The following is a 16,231-nucleotide window of genomic DNA, read 5'->3' as shown; positions in this document are numbered from 1 at the left end:
TGCAAAAAAGCTTTGAAACACCTGTCCCAAAAGGATAACCCATGCACTTTGGTCAATTAGTTCTAAGCAATCAACCACCAATACTTGTAATGTTGTATTGGTATTTAATAAAAGTTCAAGTTGTTATGGAGTGCACAAGGAAAGGCTGTGTTACCAAGATTCTAATAATTAATCCAGTTGTGCAGAGGACAGCCTTTTAGATAAAGAATGGGTACCATTATAGTTTCAACAATTAAAAAAAGGGCATTGTAATTTTTTGGTTACATTTAAGTCTAAAAAACTGTGGTGACTGAAGTTATCAATTCTTATTGTGTACCAAAGGAGGTATTTTGTACATTTTAAACTATGACATCCCCCCAAAAAATTGGTTAATTTCTTAGTTAGTTACAGTGCCCTCCATAATGTTTGGGACAAAGACCCATTATTTATTTGTCTCTGTACTCCACAATTTGAGATTTGTAATAGAAAACAAAATCACATGGTTAAAGTGCATATTGTCAGATTTTAATAAAGGCCATTTTTATACATTTTGGTTTCACCATGTAGAAATTACAGCAGTGTTTATACATCGTCCCCCCATTTCAGGGCACCATAAAGTTTGGGGCACAGCAATGTCATGTAAATTAAAGTAGTCATGTTTAGTATTTTTTTGCATATCTATTGCATGCAATGAGTACTTGAAGTCTGCGATTCATGGACATCACCAGTTGCTGGTGTCTTCTCTGGTGATGCTCTGCCAGGCCTGCATTGCAGCCATCTTTAGCTAATGCTTGTTTTGGGGGCTCGTCCCCTTCAGTTTTCTCTTCAACATATAAAAGGCATGCTCAATTGGGTTCAGGTCGGGTGATTGACTTGGCCAACTCAAGAATTGACCATTTTTTAGCTTTGAAAATCTGCTTTGTTGTTTTAGCAGTATGTTTGGGATCATTGTCTTGCTGTAGAATGAACCGCCGGCCATTGAGTTTTGAGGTATTTGTTTGAACTTGAGCAGACAGGATGTGTCTATACACTTCAGAATTCATTATGCTACTACCATCAGCAATTGTGTGATCAGTGAAGATAAGTGAGCCAGCACCTTCAGCAGTCATACATGCCCAGCCTATAACAACCCCACCATTGTGTTTCACAGATGAGGTGGTATGCTTTGGATCTTGGGCAGTTCATTCCCTCTTCCATACTTTGCTCTTGCCATCACTCTGATATAAGTTAATCTTCATCTCACATGTCCACAAGATCTTTTTCCAGAACTGTGGTTGCCCTTTTAAGTACTTCTTGACAAACTGTAACCCGGCCATCCTATTTTTGCGACTAACCGTGGTTTGCATCTTGCAGTGTAGCCTCTGTATTACTGTTCATGAAGTCTTCTGCGGACAGTGGTCATTGACAAATCCACACCTGACTCTTGAAGAGTGTTCCTGATCTATTGGACAGTTGTTTGGGGATTTCCCTTTATTATAGAGAGAATTCTTCTGTCATCAGCTGTGGAGGTCTTCCTTGGCCTGCCAGTCCCTTTGCGATTAGTAAACTCACCAATGCTCTCTTTCTTCTAAATGATGTTCCAAACAGTTGATTTTGGTAAGCGCAAGGTTTGGCTGATGTCTCTAACAGTTTTATTGTTGTTTCTCAGTCTCATAATGGCTTCTTTGAATTTCATTGGCACAACTTTGGTCCCCATGTTGATAAACAGCAATAAAAGTTTCCAAAGGTGATAGAAAGACTGGAGGAAAGACTAGATGCTGAGAGCTCTCTTATACCTGCATTAAGTTGGCATTTAAACACACCTGAGCAATTACAATCACCTGTGAAGCCATGTGTCCCAAATATTATGGTGCACTGAAAAGGGGCGACTATGTATAAACACAGCTGTAATTTCTACATGGTGAAACCAAAATGAACCTGTTGCAGGTAGATTCATGCTATACACATTTCAACACCACTGTCCTTATTGTTGTCTTCATTAAAAGTAGTACCCTTTCCTCCCAGGGCATAGACTATTTTCTGTTTCTACACATGACATTTATTACAATTGAAAACATCACATAATTAAACATATTTCCCAGGACACGTTGTCAAACAGTACAACTCCAATAATCTGGCTTCCAGCTGTTCAGAAATTCAAATGATTCCACATCTGGCTAATTAATTTGTCCAGAATACATCAGTGATCTAGAATGCAAGAGTGCCAGAATAAGATGGGAATGGGCAAAAAAGAGAAGGAATAGCTTGTGGGGCCTAATGCAGTCAAGATAGCTCCATCTTACAGACTGCGTGCATAGCCAGAGCTGGTGTGGGATCAGCAACACCAAAGATGAATGGATGGATGTGACTTAAGCAAGGGAGTATTTACATATTTCCCCACTTACCTTTACTCATTGGATTCACAGGGGGAAAAATGCTACTGCATACATGTAATAAAAGTGATTTAACCTATTATGATGGTCTGCACTGGCAGTACATCTTTGGAGATGTACTATGTGAATTTAAACATGAAAGTAGCGATTCACTACTAGCAGCTGCTGTAAAACTACATTCAAGGACTCACTTCAAAAATCAGACAAAACAATGCCAAAAACTAATGAAGTCTCTAAATCCAAAAATAACATAATCCCTCTCCCTGCAACTTTAAGGGACTCTTGCAACTGCTATCAAATGACATTTCTAGAGTTGGATAAATTACTGGCAAATTGGAACTGGCATTTAGAGGGGTCCAAATAAAATGATCAAATGACCTTTCTGTACAATGGCTGCTAGGGAACATGAGTTACCCAAAGTGAAATAGCCACGGCCAGATTTATAATAAAAATTTTAGGATAACTAAAATCAAAACATAGTAGATGCTGGAAATCTGGAATAAAAATAGAAAACAAGGCAATTCTCAGCAGGTTAGACAGCATCTATGGAAAGATAAATGCAGTTTTAGGTCAGAGAATCTTCATCACATTTAGTGTTTCTTTTTACACAGGGGCTGTGATCTTCTGAATGTTTCCAGCATTTTGTTCTGTGATATTTTGTTTTTTGACTTCAGGGAGGAAAAAAGAATGTATGCCCATTATTATGTATTCCTTCGGGGTGGAGGTTATTTTGCTCTTGAAAGATTAATGGAATAGAAAGTACTACAATACTATATTCTGTAAACTGTATCTTCTCCTTTGACTCTACCTATTGTACTCTAGTTTGTTTTGATTACATTTATTAAGAATACTTAAACTCTTATTAATTCCAGAGTTAATGGCACAAATTGCCAAAACAATACAGGATTTGTTACAGCTATTATCACGTTGCAGAACCAGTTTAATGTTCTTGAGGCTTGAAATACTTGCAACCTTAATTGGATTATTTTACTTTTCAGATTAGAGATCAGATTTTCTGAGCAAATTGAAATTGTCAGTAACATATTATTTAGCATAAAGCAACTTAATTCGATGAATGTGTAGGAAAGAACTGCAGATGCTGGTTTAAATCGAAGGTAGACAAAATGCTGGAGTAACTCAGCGGGCCAGGCAGCATCTCTGGAGAGAAGGAATGGGTAATGTTTTGGGTCGAGACGCTTCAGACTGTGAATCTTTTGTGTCTACCTTTAATTGGATGAATAATGGGGAAGGAGTGCTGCGAAGCGAGAATAACAAGCAAAAGAATATACTTTAGTCAAAGAATATATTTGCTTAAACTATGCAACATTTCTTTTGTATCTGTAACTTCGAGCTCTATTTTAAACTAAGCAACATTTCAGGAATATTTTCCAAAAGCCTCAATTGCAATTGGGGAAATTGGCCAACGTCAAATGGGACTACAACGTTCGACACCAGGAACAAAACACAATTAGCATCCTGCTTTTTGCTTAATTTCACATGATATAGTCGAGTGCATGAACATTTAGTCAGAGCCAACTAAAATATACACTGCTGGACTTAACGTCATGAAAGTTTGAAAAATAAGTTTTACATTAAAGGTAACCTCCTACCCTGGTATAATCTGCAAGTGGTTAAAGTAAAATAACTTTATAATTATGATATCCAGAGCAATTCATAATATTTTTATTTCATGCCATTCTTTGCAAAAATCTAAATGACTATTTTTAAGATAAATGCTACTTTCTGGTGAACTTATGACATAATGAAATTGTGTGACCGCATGATCATACCATTTTATAGTATTTTCTTGGCACCGCAGACATAGCTACTTGATCTAATGCACAAGTGCTGGTTCAATACCTTGATAACGCGGAGAGGCTTGTTGGGATTTGCTTTATCCAAGTAGTTAATGTATCCAGAAAGTGAAATGCTCAGTAGGTGTTTTGGGTGCCACAAGCAGCCCAATTGTTGGTCCAGTACATCAGATCCCATGTTAAAAGTTGTCACTGCAGTTTTTGTTTCAATATCCCAGAGCTTAACAGTCTTATCTCCAGAGGCAGAAAGGAGGCATGTTTCATCATCACTCCAACAAAGCTATTGAAGGAAAAAAAATGCATAAGCATTAACACATGGCATTTGAATGAATTAAATTGCCTTTGAAACTTGCAGAATGATTTAATCAGTAAAGGAAAACTTCATTTGGTTGCCATGACTAATGTCAGCCACGCTTTAGTTGGCAACAGTCTCGCCTCTAGTCAAAAAGTTGTGGGATTGATAGCGTACTTAAAATATATACAGTGTCCTCCATAATGTTTAGGACAAAGACCCATCATTTATTTATTTGTCTCTGTACTGCACAATTTGAGATTTGTAATAGAGAAAAATAAAATCACATGTGGTTAAAGTGCACATTGTCAGATTTTATTAAAGGGTATTTTTATACATTTTGGTTTCACCATGTAGAAATTACAGCTGTGTTTATACATAGTCCCCTCTTTTCAGGGCACCATAATGTTTGTGACACATGGCTTCACAGGCATTTGTAATTGCTCAGGTGTGTTTAAATGCCTCCTCAATGCAGATATAAGAGAGCTCTTAGCACCTAGTCTTTCCATCACCTTTGGAAACTTTAATTGCTATTTATCAACACAAGGACCAAAGTTGTGCCAATGAAAGTCAAATAAGCCATTATGTTACTGAGAAACAAGAATAAAACTGTTAAGAGACATCAGTCAAACCTTAGGCTTAGCAAAATTAACTGTTTGGAACATCATTAAGATGGCGAGCTTACTAATCGCAAAGGGACTGGCCAAGGAAGACCTCCCACAGCCAATGACAGAAGAATTCTCTCTATAATAAAGAGAAATCCCCAAACAACTGTCCGACAGAACAGAAACACTCTTCAGGAGTAAGGTGTGGATTTGTCAATGACCATTGTCCGCAGAAGACTGCAAGATGCAAACTACTGGTTAGCAGCACAAATAGGAATGGCCAGGTTACAGTTTGCCAAGAAGTACATAAAAGAGCAACCACAGTTCTGGAAAAAGGTCGTGGACAGATGAGACAAAGATTGACTTATATCAGAGTGATGGCAAGAGCAAAGTATGGAGGAGAGAAGGAACTGCCCAAGATCCAAAGCATACCACCTCATCTGTGAAACACGGTGGTGGGGGCGTTATGGCCTGAGCATGCATGGCTGCTGAAGGTACTGGCTCACTTATCTTCATTGATGATGTAACTGCTGATGGTAGTAGCATAATGAATTCTGAAATATCATAATGAATTTAGAAGGATGAGAGGAGATTTTATCGAAACATATAAGGTTATTAAGGGGTTGGACAGGTTAGAGGCAGGAAACATGTTCCCAATGTTGGGGGAGTCCAGAACAAGGGGCCACAGTTTAAGAATAAGGGGTAGGCCATTTAGAACTGAGATGCGGAAAAGCTTTTTCAGTCAGAGAGTTGTGAATCTGTGGAATTCTCTGCCTCAGAAGGCAGTGGAGGCCAATTCTCTGAATGCATTCAAGAGAGAGCTGGATAGAGCTCTTAAGGATAGCGGAGTCAGGGGGTATGGGGAGAAGGCAGGAACGGAGTACTGATTGAGAATGATCAGCCATGATCACATTGAATGGCGGTGCTGGCTCAAAGGGCCGAATGGCCTCCTCCTGCACCTATTGTCTATTGTCTGAAGTTTATAGACACATCCTGTCTAATCAAGTTCAAACAAATGCCTCAAACCCCATTGGCCGGCGGTTCATTCTGCAGCAAGACAATGATCCCTAATGTACAGCTAAAGCAACAAAGGAGTTTTTCAAAGTGGAAAAATGGGCAATTTTTGAGTGGCCGTCAATCACCCGATCTGAACCCAGTCTAAGCATAAAGGGGAGGCCATTTAAAACTGAGGTGAGAAGAAACGTTTTCACTCAGAGAGTTGTGAATTTGTGAAATTCTCTGCCACAGAAGGCAGTAGAGACCAATTCACTGGATAAATTTAAAAGAGAGTTAGATAGAGCTCTAGGGGCTAGTAGAATCAAGAGATATAGGGAGAAGGCAGGCACAGGTTACTGATTGTGGATGATCAGCCATGATCACAATGAAAGGTGGTGCTGGATCGAAGGGCCGAATGGCCTCCTCATGCACATATTTTCTATGTATCTATGTACTCTTAGATCTACCTCATCCTGTTATTCCATTATTGTTTTATTCTTCACTCAATCAGAGATTGCAATCTGTGTGGCATTTTGCTCTTTTTGCATTTTTTGTTGCATCCGTCATTATCACATATACTGTGTAGTTTTGTGCAAACAAGGAATTTCATTGAACTCTGGTGTATTTGACAATATCTTACATCAAGATACCCTGCTTAAATTATTTTAAACAAACAAAATATTTTAATTACACGTCAAGCTAGTTAGCCGTAGAAAAAAATACTTTTGCACCTTGATCTATTAATTACATATTAAATATACTACTACTTTAACAGTTAAGTTAGTTAATTTTAAAGTTAACTACTTTGGGCAAAAATAGTGTGTCATGTGCCCGACTAGAAAAGCTGCCTATTCAAATAATCAAATGAAACAAGTAAAATTTAGTATGATGTTACCAAAGCATTAGAATACTTACAGCATAGACACCTCCACTGTGGGCCTTCTCTTGTCCAAGAACACCCATCTGAGTTCCATCCTTCCCATCATAGAGAATAATCTATTTTGAAATTAGAAACAGACAATAATTACCAAGTATAACAGCTTTAATACAAGTAGTCACTTGTCTACTCGCATGAACAAAATTACAGAAATTATTTCATGTATAATGAAATCAATCAAAATTCGTCCCATTTTCTGTGACAAGAACAGTTTCATCACAGATGCACAACAAAAAAGATGTTACACAAGAGGACGACCTGCAGAATTATAAAGTAAATCACAACTTTATCATCTGTCAACACTCACCCAAGTGTGTCCGAATGCATTTAGCCTAATTTTGGGCACAATCGGACCGAAAAACAACCCAAGCTCTGGCCTGTTGATTAAACATGAATCAAAACCCACCTTCTATGGTAGCAATGTTTTCTGCTCCCAAAATATTAAGCTTTGGAATTCTTAAGATTGGGGTGGAAGGGGGGGATTGGGGTGGAGGGGGATGGGGTGGGGTGGAGGGGGATGGAGTGGGTTAGTGGGGGAGGAGGGGGGAATAAGGGGGATTGAGGGTGCTAGACCAATACAGGAGTGGCTTTGTGTCCACTGCTCGCACTAGCGCTGGCGCCATGGGGCCCAGGTCAGTGACACACTCTCCCCTTCCCTGTCTCCCCTCTACGAGGAATGGGCCCAACTTATTCTAGTTACCTTTAAAACTTTAGCCATTTTGCTGTAAGGCACAAGTATATTGCTGTTTCTCCATGTTATAATTGGATCATGTTTTCAAAATTTGTAAACACTTTCCCCAAAATTGTTCATTTTAGAATGGTTCAAAACCTAAAGTTATGGGAGGTTATCAGTACTATTTTCATACCATTTCTTCAGTAGTCTCCAACTGAAGGACGACACAGTGGTGCAGCTGGCGGATTTGCTGCCTCAGAACCAGAAACTGGGTTAGATCCTAACCTTGAGTACGGTCTGTGAGGAGTTTGCATGTTCCCCTTGTGACCATGGGAGGTCCATCCAGGTGTTCCAGTTTTCACCCACATCCCAAAGACATGGTGGTTGTTGGTTAATTAATCTCTAAATTGCCTTTAGGGTGTCGGGAGTGGATGCGAAAGCAGGATAACATAACTAGTGCAATGAGGTGCTTGATGGTTGGCATGGACGCTGTGGGCTGAAGGGCCTGTTTCCAAACAGTATTACTAAACTGGTAAAATTAGACAGCTCAGATGGCTTAGTTTTATAGTAAATTCCACCAAAGATATGGGTTCCTTCTTTGCCTACTTAAACTGACCAAATGCCAATATCAAATGGAGGTCAGGCATACCCAAGAAGCTTGGAACTGATACACAGATCAAATGCATGGCCATGTGTTGCTAAACTGGCATGTATTGTGGTTAGTGTGTACTTCAAATAATACCCATGGGATATTTTTGGATGTGAAACACAATACAAGAGTCATATCTTAAAGTTAAATTACAGCTTTAGACTGGATTTTTCTACTATTTCAAATTAAACTGTAAACATATCAGGTTTAAAAACACATTAATGATTCAAATATTTTATAGGTCAAAGTAAAACATAACACCTGAAAAATGGTTGTGAATCAAGAATGGAATTAAGGTTTCAAAAGATAGGCCATCATGAAAATATTTGCAACTGTGATCTTGTTGCTTAATTGGTCAAATACACAGTCTGCTATCTTGTCAAAGAAGATGTAAACTACTGGATAATGGAAAATTTATAATCAGTGATGGATAAAGTTAAAATGTCCATCACAAAGAGGAACATTTATAACCATACTAGATCAAGTTGGGCTGAAACCTCTCCTGCATTGGTGTAGCACCCACTCCTCCTCCCTCTGTCCCCCTCCCCACAACACTCTTCACCACTCCCACTCCCCCCACCACTCCCACTCCCTCCCCCTCAACCCCCTTACCGCCCCCCTCCCTCCCCCCCAGGAGATAGATATAAACTTTAAAATGTGAATAATTTAAAACATATAACACCAATTTCAATGAAACTTCTTCCATTAGCACCAAAGGGATGACGGTAAGGTGGGCCTAAAATTGTCACGCTATCGTGTACCGTTTTGGCTGCAGTTCTGGAACAAAAGTTTTAGTATATAGAAGATTCACTTGTGATTACAAGTGCATAGCAATATTTGAGCACACACTCTCTCTCCCACAAACACACAGCACTGACGATGGCTGCCACAGTGTACTGCTCCTTGCTGTTTTGTATGTATTTGTTCGTTTGTGTTAATAGACAATAGACAATAGGTGCAGGAGTAGGCCATTCAGCCCTTCGAGCCAGCACCGCCATTCAATGCGATCATGGCTGATCACTCTCAATCAGTACCCCATTCATGCCTTCTCCCCATACCCCCTCACTCCGCTATCCTTAAGAGCTCTATCCAGCTCTCTCTTGAAAGCATCCAACGAACTGGCCTCCACTGCCTTCTGAGGCAGAGAATTCCACACCTTCACCACTCTCTGACTGAAAAAGTTCTTCCTCATCTCCGTTCTAAATGGCCTACCCCTTATTCTTAAACTGTGGCCCCTTGTTCTGGACTCCCCCAACATTGGGAACATGTTTCCTGCCTCTAATGTGTCCAATCCCCTAATTATCTTATATGTTTCAATAAGATCCCCCCTCATCCTTCTAAATTCCAGTGTATACAAGCCTAATTCCTCCAGCCTTTCAACATACGACAGTCCCGCCATTCCGGGAATTAACCTGGTGAACCTACGCTGCACGCCCTCAATAGCAAGAATATCCTTCCTCAAATTTGGAGACCAAAACTGCACACAGTACTCCAGGTGCGGTCTCACCAGGGCCCGGTACAACTGTAGAAGGACCTCTTTGCTCCTATACTCAACTCCTCTTGTTATGAAGGCCAAAATTCCATTGGCTTTCTTCACTGCCTGCTGTACCTGCATGCTTCCTTTCAGTGACTGATGCACTAGGACACCCAGATCTCGTTGAACATCCCCTCTTCCTAACTTGACACCATTCAGATAATAATCTGCCTTTCTATTCTTACTTCCAAAGTGAATAACCTCACACTTATCTACATTAAACTGCATCTGCCATGTATCCGCCCACTCACACAACCTGTCCAAGTCACCCTGCAGCCTTATTGCATCTTCCTCACAATTCACACTACCCCCCAGCTAAGTATCATCTGCAAATTTGCTAATGATACTTTTAATCCCTTCATCTAAGTCATTGATGTATATCGTAAATAGCTGGGGTCCCAGCACCGAACCTTGCGGTACCCCACTGTTGTCTGCGGATATCCCACAAAGATCACTTTCATGAGAGAGGTACTCCTTAACATCAGATATACAGTACCTTCAAACATCGTTCCCGATTTCTCTCACTCACTGGATTATTTGGACATGCTCGTCGGCGGGCCTGTGGCTGCGTTCAAAGTCTTGAAATAGAGGAGGACCCGTGGGCAGCGCTCTGGAGCACGCACCCGACTCCGGCGACGAGGATTACACACACCGCTCCCGAGTATATTCCTCACAAATCTAAGGTATTTATTCACAGAATGCTGGAGTAACTCAGCAGGTCAGGCAGCATCTCAGGAGAGAAGGAATGGGTGACGTTTCGGGTCGAGACCCTTCTTCAGACTGATACTACCTCACAAATCTACGTTCTCTCAACAACAAAGTGGACGGACTGCAACTTCTGTGCCACACTAACAAGTACTTCTCTCGAGCAGCTACCCTGTGCTAAACCGAGACCCGGCTGTGTGAGTCGACCCCGGACAACGTGCTGCAACTGGCTGGCTTTCAACTACACAGAGCGGACCGCGACGTAGAGGCAGCGGGAAAAACAAGAGGTGGAGGAATCTGCTTCTACACTAACCAGGACTGGTGCAGCGACATCACGGTACTGTGTAACTTCTGTTCCCCCAATCTGGAATCTTTCTTGATCAACTGCAAACCCTTTTATTCTCCGAGGGAATTTACCTCTTTTTTTCTCGCTGGAGTTTACATCCCCCCCCCCCAAGCCTGTGTACATGAGGCGCAAACGCAACTTGCTGACCAGGTATTGAGGGTAGAGAGTGACTTTGTTTTGGTCATTTGGTCATTGTTTTGGGGGACTTTAACAAGGCCAACCTTAGCCGTGAGCTCCCAAAGTACACACTTCATGTTACCTGCCCCACCAGAGGGGAGAGGACACTTGATCACCGCTACATTTCAATGAAGCACGCCTATCGCTCTGTTCCCCAGGCGGCTCTGGGACTCTCTGATCATTGTTTAGTTCACCTTATTCCGACCTACAGGTAGAAACTGAAATCTGCTAAGCCTGTGATCAGAACAAAGAAAAGGTGGACGTGCGAGGGCATTGAAAAACTACAGTTCACAGCACCCCCTCAGAGGGCCTCAAACACTAGGGAGTAGAAATAGGTTTTGAGCCTGGACTTAAAGGAGTCGATGAAGGGGGCAGTTCTGATGGGGAGAGGGATGCTGTTCCACAGTCTAGGAGCTGCAACCGCAAAAGCGCGGTCACCCCTGAGCTTAAGCCTAGACCGCGGGACAGTCAGTAGCCCCAAGTCGGCCGACCTGAGGAACCTGGAGATACAGTGGTGGATTTGAAGATTCTTGATATAGAGGGGGGCAAGCCCGTTTAGGGCTTTGTATGTGAATAGGAGGAGCTTGAAGTTGGTTCTGTACTGGGAACCAGTGGAGAGAGGCCAGAATCGGGGTGATGTGGTCTATTTTACGGGTACCCGTCAGGAGTCTCGCTGCGGTGTTTTGGACCAATTGCAGGCGGGACAGGGATGATTGGCTGATCCCAGTGTATAGGGAGTTGCAGTAGTCTAGGCGGGAGGAAATGAATGCGTGGATGATTTTTTCAATGTCGGCAAATTGGAGGAATGGTTTGATTTTAGCTATGGTACGAAGCTGGAAGAAGCTGGCTTTTACCACAGCGTTGACTTGCTTGTCAAACTTTAATGCGGAGTCAAATATCATGCCAAGGTTTTTGACATGCGGTTTGACTAGGGAGGATAGGCTTCCAAGGCTGCCTGTTATCGCTTTGATGGAGTCCGGGGGGGGGGGGGGGGGGTGGCCCAAATAGGATGACCTCAGACTTGCTCTCGTTTAGTTGAAGGAAGTTCTGTGCCTGTGCCATCCAACATTTTATGTCCTCAAGGCAGTGCATGAGGCTGATTAAATTTGACCGGTTGTTGGGTTTCAGGGGGAGATAAAGCTGTGTGTCATCCGCATAGCAGTGGAAAGATATGCCGTGCTTTTGAATGATTTGGCCGAGGGGGAGCATGTACAGAGAGAACTAAGCTGAAGAAGGGTCCCGACCCGAAACGTTGCCCATTCCTTCTCTCCTGAGATGCTGCCTGACCTGCTGAGTTACTCCAGCATTTTGTGAATATATGGGTCCTAAGATGGAGCCTTGTGGAACCCCACAGGAGAGGCTAGCTGGGAAGAGGAATAATTGCCTATGTTGATTGAGAAACTCCTATTTTTGAGGTCGGAAAAGAACCAGCTCAGGGCAGTGCCATCAACGCCAACCCCGTACAGGTATGCGTTGAGGAGCACTTTGGGTCTAGTGATCATAATGCCATTAGTTTCAATATCATTATGGAGAAGGTCAAATCTGGACCAAGGGTTGAGATTTTGGATTGGAGAAAGGCTAATTTTGAGGAGATGAGAAAGGATTTAAAAGGAGTGAAATGGAAATTGTTGTTTTATGAAAAGGATATAATAGAGAAATGGAGGATATTTAAAGGTGAAATTTTGAGAGTACAGAGTCTTTATGTCCCTGTTCGGTGGAAAGGAAAGAATAATAATTTGAAAGAGCCGTGGTTTTCCAGGGAAATTGGACACTTGGTTCGGAAAAAGAGGGAGATATACAATAAATATAAGCGGCAGGGAGTAAATGAGGTTTTTGAGGAATATAAAGAATGTAAAAGGAATCTTAAAAAGGAAATTAGAAAAGCGAAAAAAAGATATGAGGCTGCTTTGGCAAGTAATGTAAAAGTAAACCCCATGGGGTTCTACAGATATGTCAATAGCAAAAGGATAGTGAGGGATAAAATTGGTCCATTAGAGAGTCAGAGTGGACAGCTATGTGCTGAGCCGGAAGAAATGGGGGAGATATTAAACAATTTCTTTTCTTCGGTATTTACCGAGGAGAAGGATATTGAATTATGTGAGGTAAGCGAAACAAGTAGAGTAGTGATGGAAATTAGGAGGATTAAAGAAGAGGAGGCACGGACACTTTTGAAGAATATAAAAGTGGATAAGTCTCCAGGTCCTGATAGGATATTCCCTAGGACATTGAGGGAAGTTAGTGCAGAAATAGCAGGGGCTATGACGGAAATATTTCAAACGTCATTAGAAACAGGGATGGTGCCGGAAGATTGGCGCATTGCGCATGTTGTGCCTTTGTTTAAAAAAGGTTCTAAAAGTAAACCTAGCAATTATAGACCTATTAGTTTGACGTCTGTGGTGGGAAAATTAATGGAAAAGATACTTAGGGACAATATATATAATTATTTGGATAATCAAGGCCTGATTAGAAACAGTCAACATGGATTTGTGCCTGGAAGGTCATGTTTGACTAATCTTCTTGAATTTTTTGAAGAGGTTACCAGGGAAATTGATAAGGGCAAGGCTGTGGATGTTGTCTATATGGACTTCAGTAAGGCATTTGACAAGGTTCCACATGGAAGGTTGATTAAGAAGGTTAAATCGTTGGGTATTAATAGTGAGGTTGCAAGATGGATTCAACAATGGCTGAATGGGAGATACCAGAGGGTAATGGTTGACAATTGTATGTCAGGTTGGAGGCCAGTGTCTAGTGGAGTGCCCCAAGGATCTGTGTTGGGTCCACTGTTGTTTGTCATTTACATTAATGATCTGGATGATGGTGTGGCAAATTGGATTAGTAAATATGCAGATGATACTAAGATAGGTGGAGTAGTTGATAGTGAGGTAGATTTTCAAAGTCTACAGAGAGACTTGGGCCTTTTGGAAGGGTGGGCTGAAAGATGGCAGATGGAGTTTAATGCTGATAAGTGTGAGGTGCTGCATTTTGGTAGGACAAATCAAAATAGGACGTACAGGGTAAATGGTAGGGAATTGAGGAATGCAGTGGAACAGAGGGATCTGGGAATAACTGTGCATTGTTCCCTGAAGGTGGAATCTCATGTGGATAGGGTGGTGAAGAAGGCGTTTGGTATGCTTGCCTTTATAAATCAGAGCATTGAGTATAGAAGTTGGGATGTAATGTTGAAATTGTACAGGGCATTGGTGAGGCCGAATCTGGAGTATGGTGTGCAGTTCTGGTCGCCAAATTATAGGAAGGATGTCGACAAAATGGAGAGGGTACAGAGGAGATTTACTAGAATGTTGCCTGGGTTTCAGCACTTAGGCTACAGAGAGAGGTTGAATAGGTTGGGTCTTTATTCTTTGGAGCGTAGAAGGTTGAGGGGGGACTTGATAGAGGTTTTTAAAATTTTGAGAGGGACGGACAGAGTTGACGTGGGTAGGCTTTTCCCTTTGAGAGTGGGGAAGATTCCAACAAGGGGACATAGCTTCAGAATTGAGGGACAAAGGTTTAGGGGTAACATGAGGGGTAACTTCTTTACTCAGAGGGTTGTGGCTGTATGGAATGGGCTTCCGGTGGAAGTGGTGGAGGCTGGCTTGATTTTATTATTTAAGAGTAAATTGGATAGGTATATGGATGGGAGGGGATTGGAGGGTTATGGTCTGAGTGCAGGTAGATGAGACTAGGTCAGGGAGAATGGTCGGCGTGGACTGGTAGGGCCGGACAGGCCTGTTTCCATGCTGAAGTTGTTATATGTTATATGTTATATGTTAATAAGGATGGTGTGGTCCACTGTATCGAATGCTGCGCTGAGTTCGAAAAGGAGCAAGATTGCACAGTCGCCGGTGTCGATGGCGAGAAGCAGGTCGTTGTGTACCTTCAACAAGGCAGAATCTTTGCTGTGGTGGGCCCTGAAACCTTACTGGAAACTTTCCAGGATGGTATTTTGTTGTAGGTAAGGCAGTAGTTGATTTAGAATTACCTTTTCAATGACATTTGACAGGAATGGCAGTTTTGAAATGGGTCTGTAGTTGCTAGGCAAGGTGGTGTCTAGGTTAGGTTTTTTCAGGAGGGACTGGACCATCGCATGCTTGAAACAGGTTGGAACAGTGCCAGTGGCCAGAGAACTGTTGATGATAGAGAGGATGCTGGGACAGGCTATTGCAATGACATCCTTCAGAAGGGCAGTGGGGACAGTGTCAAGGGGGCAGGTTGCGGGTTTCATAGTGAAGACAAGCTTTGCAAGGGAGGATAGAGTGACGGGTTGGAAACAGTCCAATGTAGATGAACAGACCAGTGAGACAGCTTGGTCACGGGTGGGAGGGGAAATATTCATTCTAATGTTCTCAATTTTGCTCGTGAAAAACGTAGAGAATTCTTCGCACTTAGCAGGGGACCCAATTAAGCTGGTACTGGGGGCGGGACATATGACAGAGGTAATAGTGCTAAATAGGACCTTGGAATTATAAGTGTTTTTGGAAATAATGTCGGAAAAGTATTGTGCTCTCGTAGACTTTACTGCTTCCTGGTATTTGTGAAGATTGTTTATCAGAATTTCGAAGGAAATTTGAAGCTTATCACATTTCCACCTCTGTTCTGATTTTCTGCATTCCCTTCTTAGGGCTCTGGTGGTGTCATTGAGTCAAGGCCGACCTTTGGGCTTAGGATTTTTCATTTTAAGAGGAGCAACAAAATCCAGGATGGAAGAGCAAGTGGTATTAAATAAAGAGATGAGATCCTCAGTTCTGAGATGGGGGGAGAAGCCTCAATAGTGCATATGTTGGGGGCAGCTACGAGAGCCTCGGAGAACTTACTGGCAGTCAATGAGTTTATGTAGCGGGAGTAACGAACAGGGAGACGAGTTTTGGCGGGAGAGAAAGGCAGAGATGCATCAAATATAATAATGCTATGATCCGACAGACAAGCCTCAATAATTTCAATATTGCAGATTAGGAAACACTCCAAACTCTCCCAGTTGACTGCTTGAACCCCTCTGTCAATGGATCATCAATTTCCTGACAGACAGGAAGCAACATGTGAGGCTGGGAAAGTACATCTCGGCCCCTCAGCATAGGAACACCGCAAGGCAGCGAACTCTCCCCTCTCCTTTATTTTCTCTGCACCAACAACTGCACCTCCACAGACTCCTCTGTCA

General features: G+C 42.0%; 1 protein-coding gene across 1 annotated transcript in view; it reads right to left on the bottom strand.

Annotated features, from left to right (window-relative positions):
• wdr1 (WD repeat domain 1) overlaps positions 1–16,231 on the bottom strand; it is a 70,896-nt gene that overhangs the window by 27,092 nt on the left and 27,573 nt on the right. Inside the window, exons 7-8 of the mRNA XM_078401367.1 lie at positions 6,974–7,054; positions 4,212–4,445 (exon numbers count right to left, since the gene is read on the bottom strand). Of these exons, the coding sequence (XP_078257493.1) occupies positions 4,212–4,445; positions 6,974–7,054 (315 nt within the window). The remainder of the gene's footprint in view (positions 1–4,211; positions 4,446–6,973; positions 7,055–16,231) is intronic.

The sequence above is a fragment of the Rhinoraja longicauda genome, chromosome 1 (genome assembly GCF_053455715.1).
Source record: "Rhinoraja longicauda isolate Sanriku21f chromosome 1, sRhiLon1.1, whole genome shotgun sequence".
In the NCBI taxonomy this organism is placed as follows: Eukaryota; Metazoa; Chordata; class Chondrichthyes; order Rajiformes; family Arhynchobatidae; genus Rhinoraja; species Rhinoraja longicauda.
The sequence above is the reverse complement of the archived record's forward strand: the minus strand, read 5'-3'. Positions and strand labels throughout refer to the sequence as shown.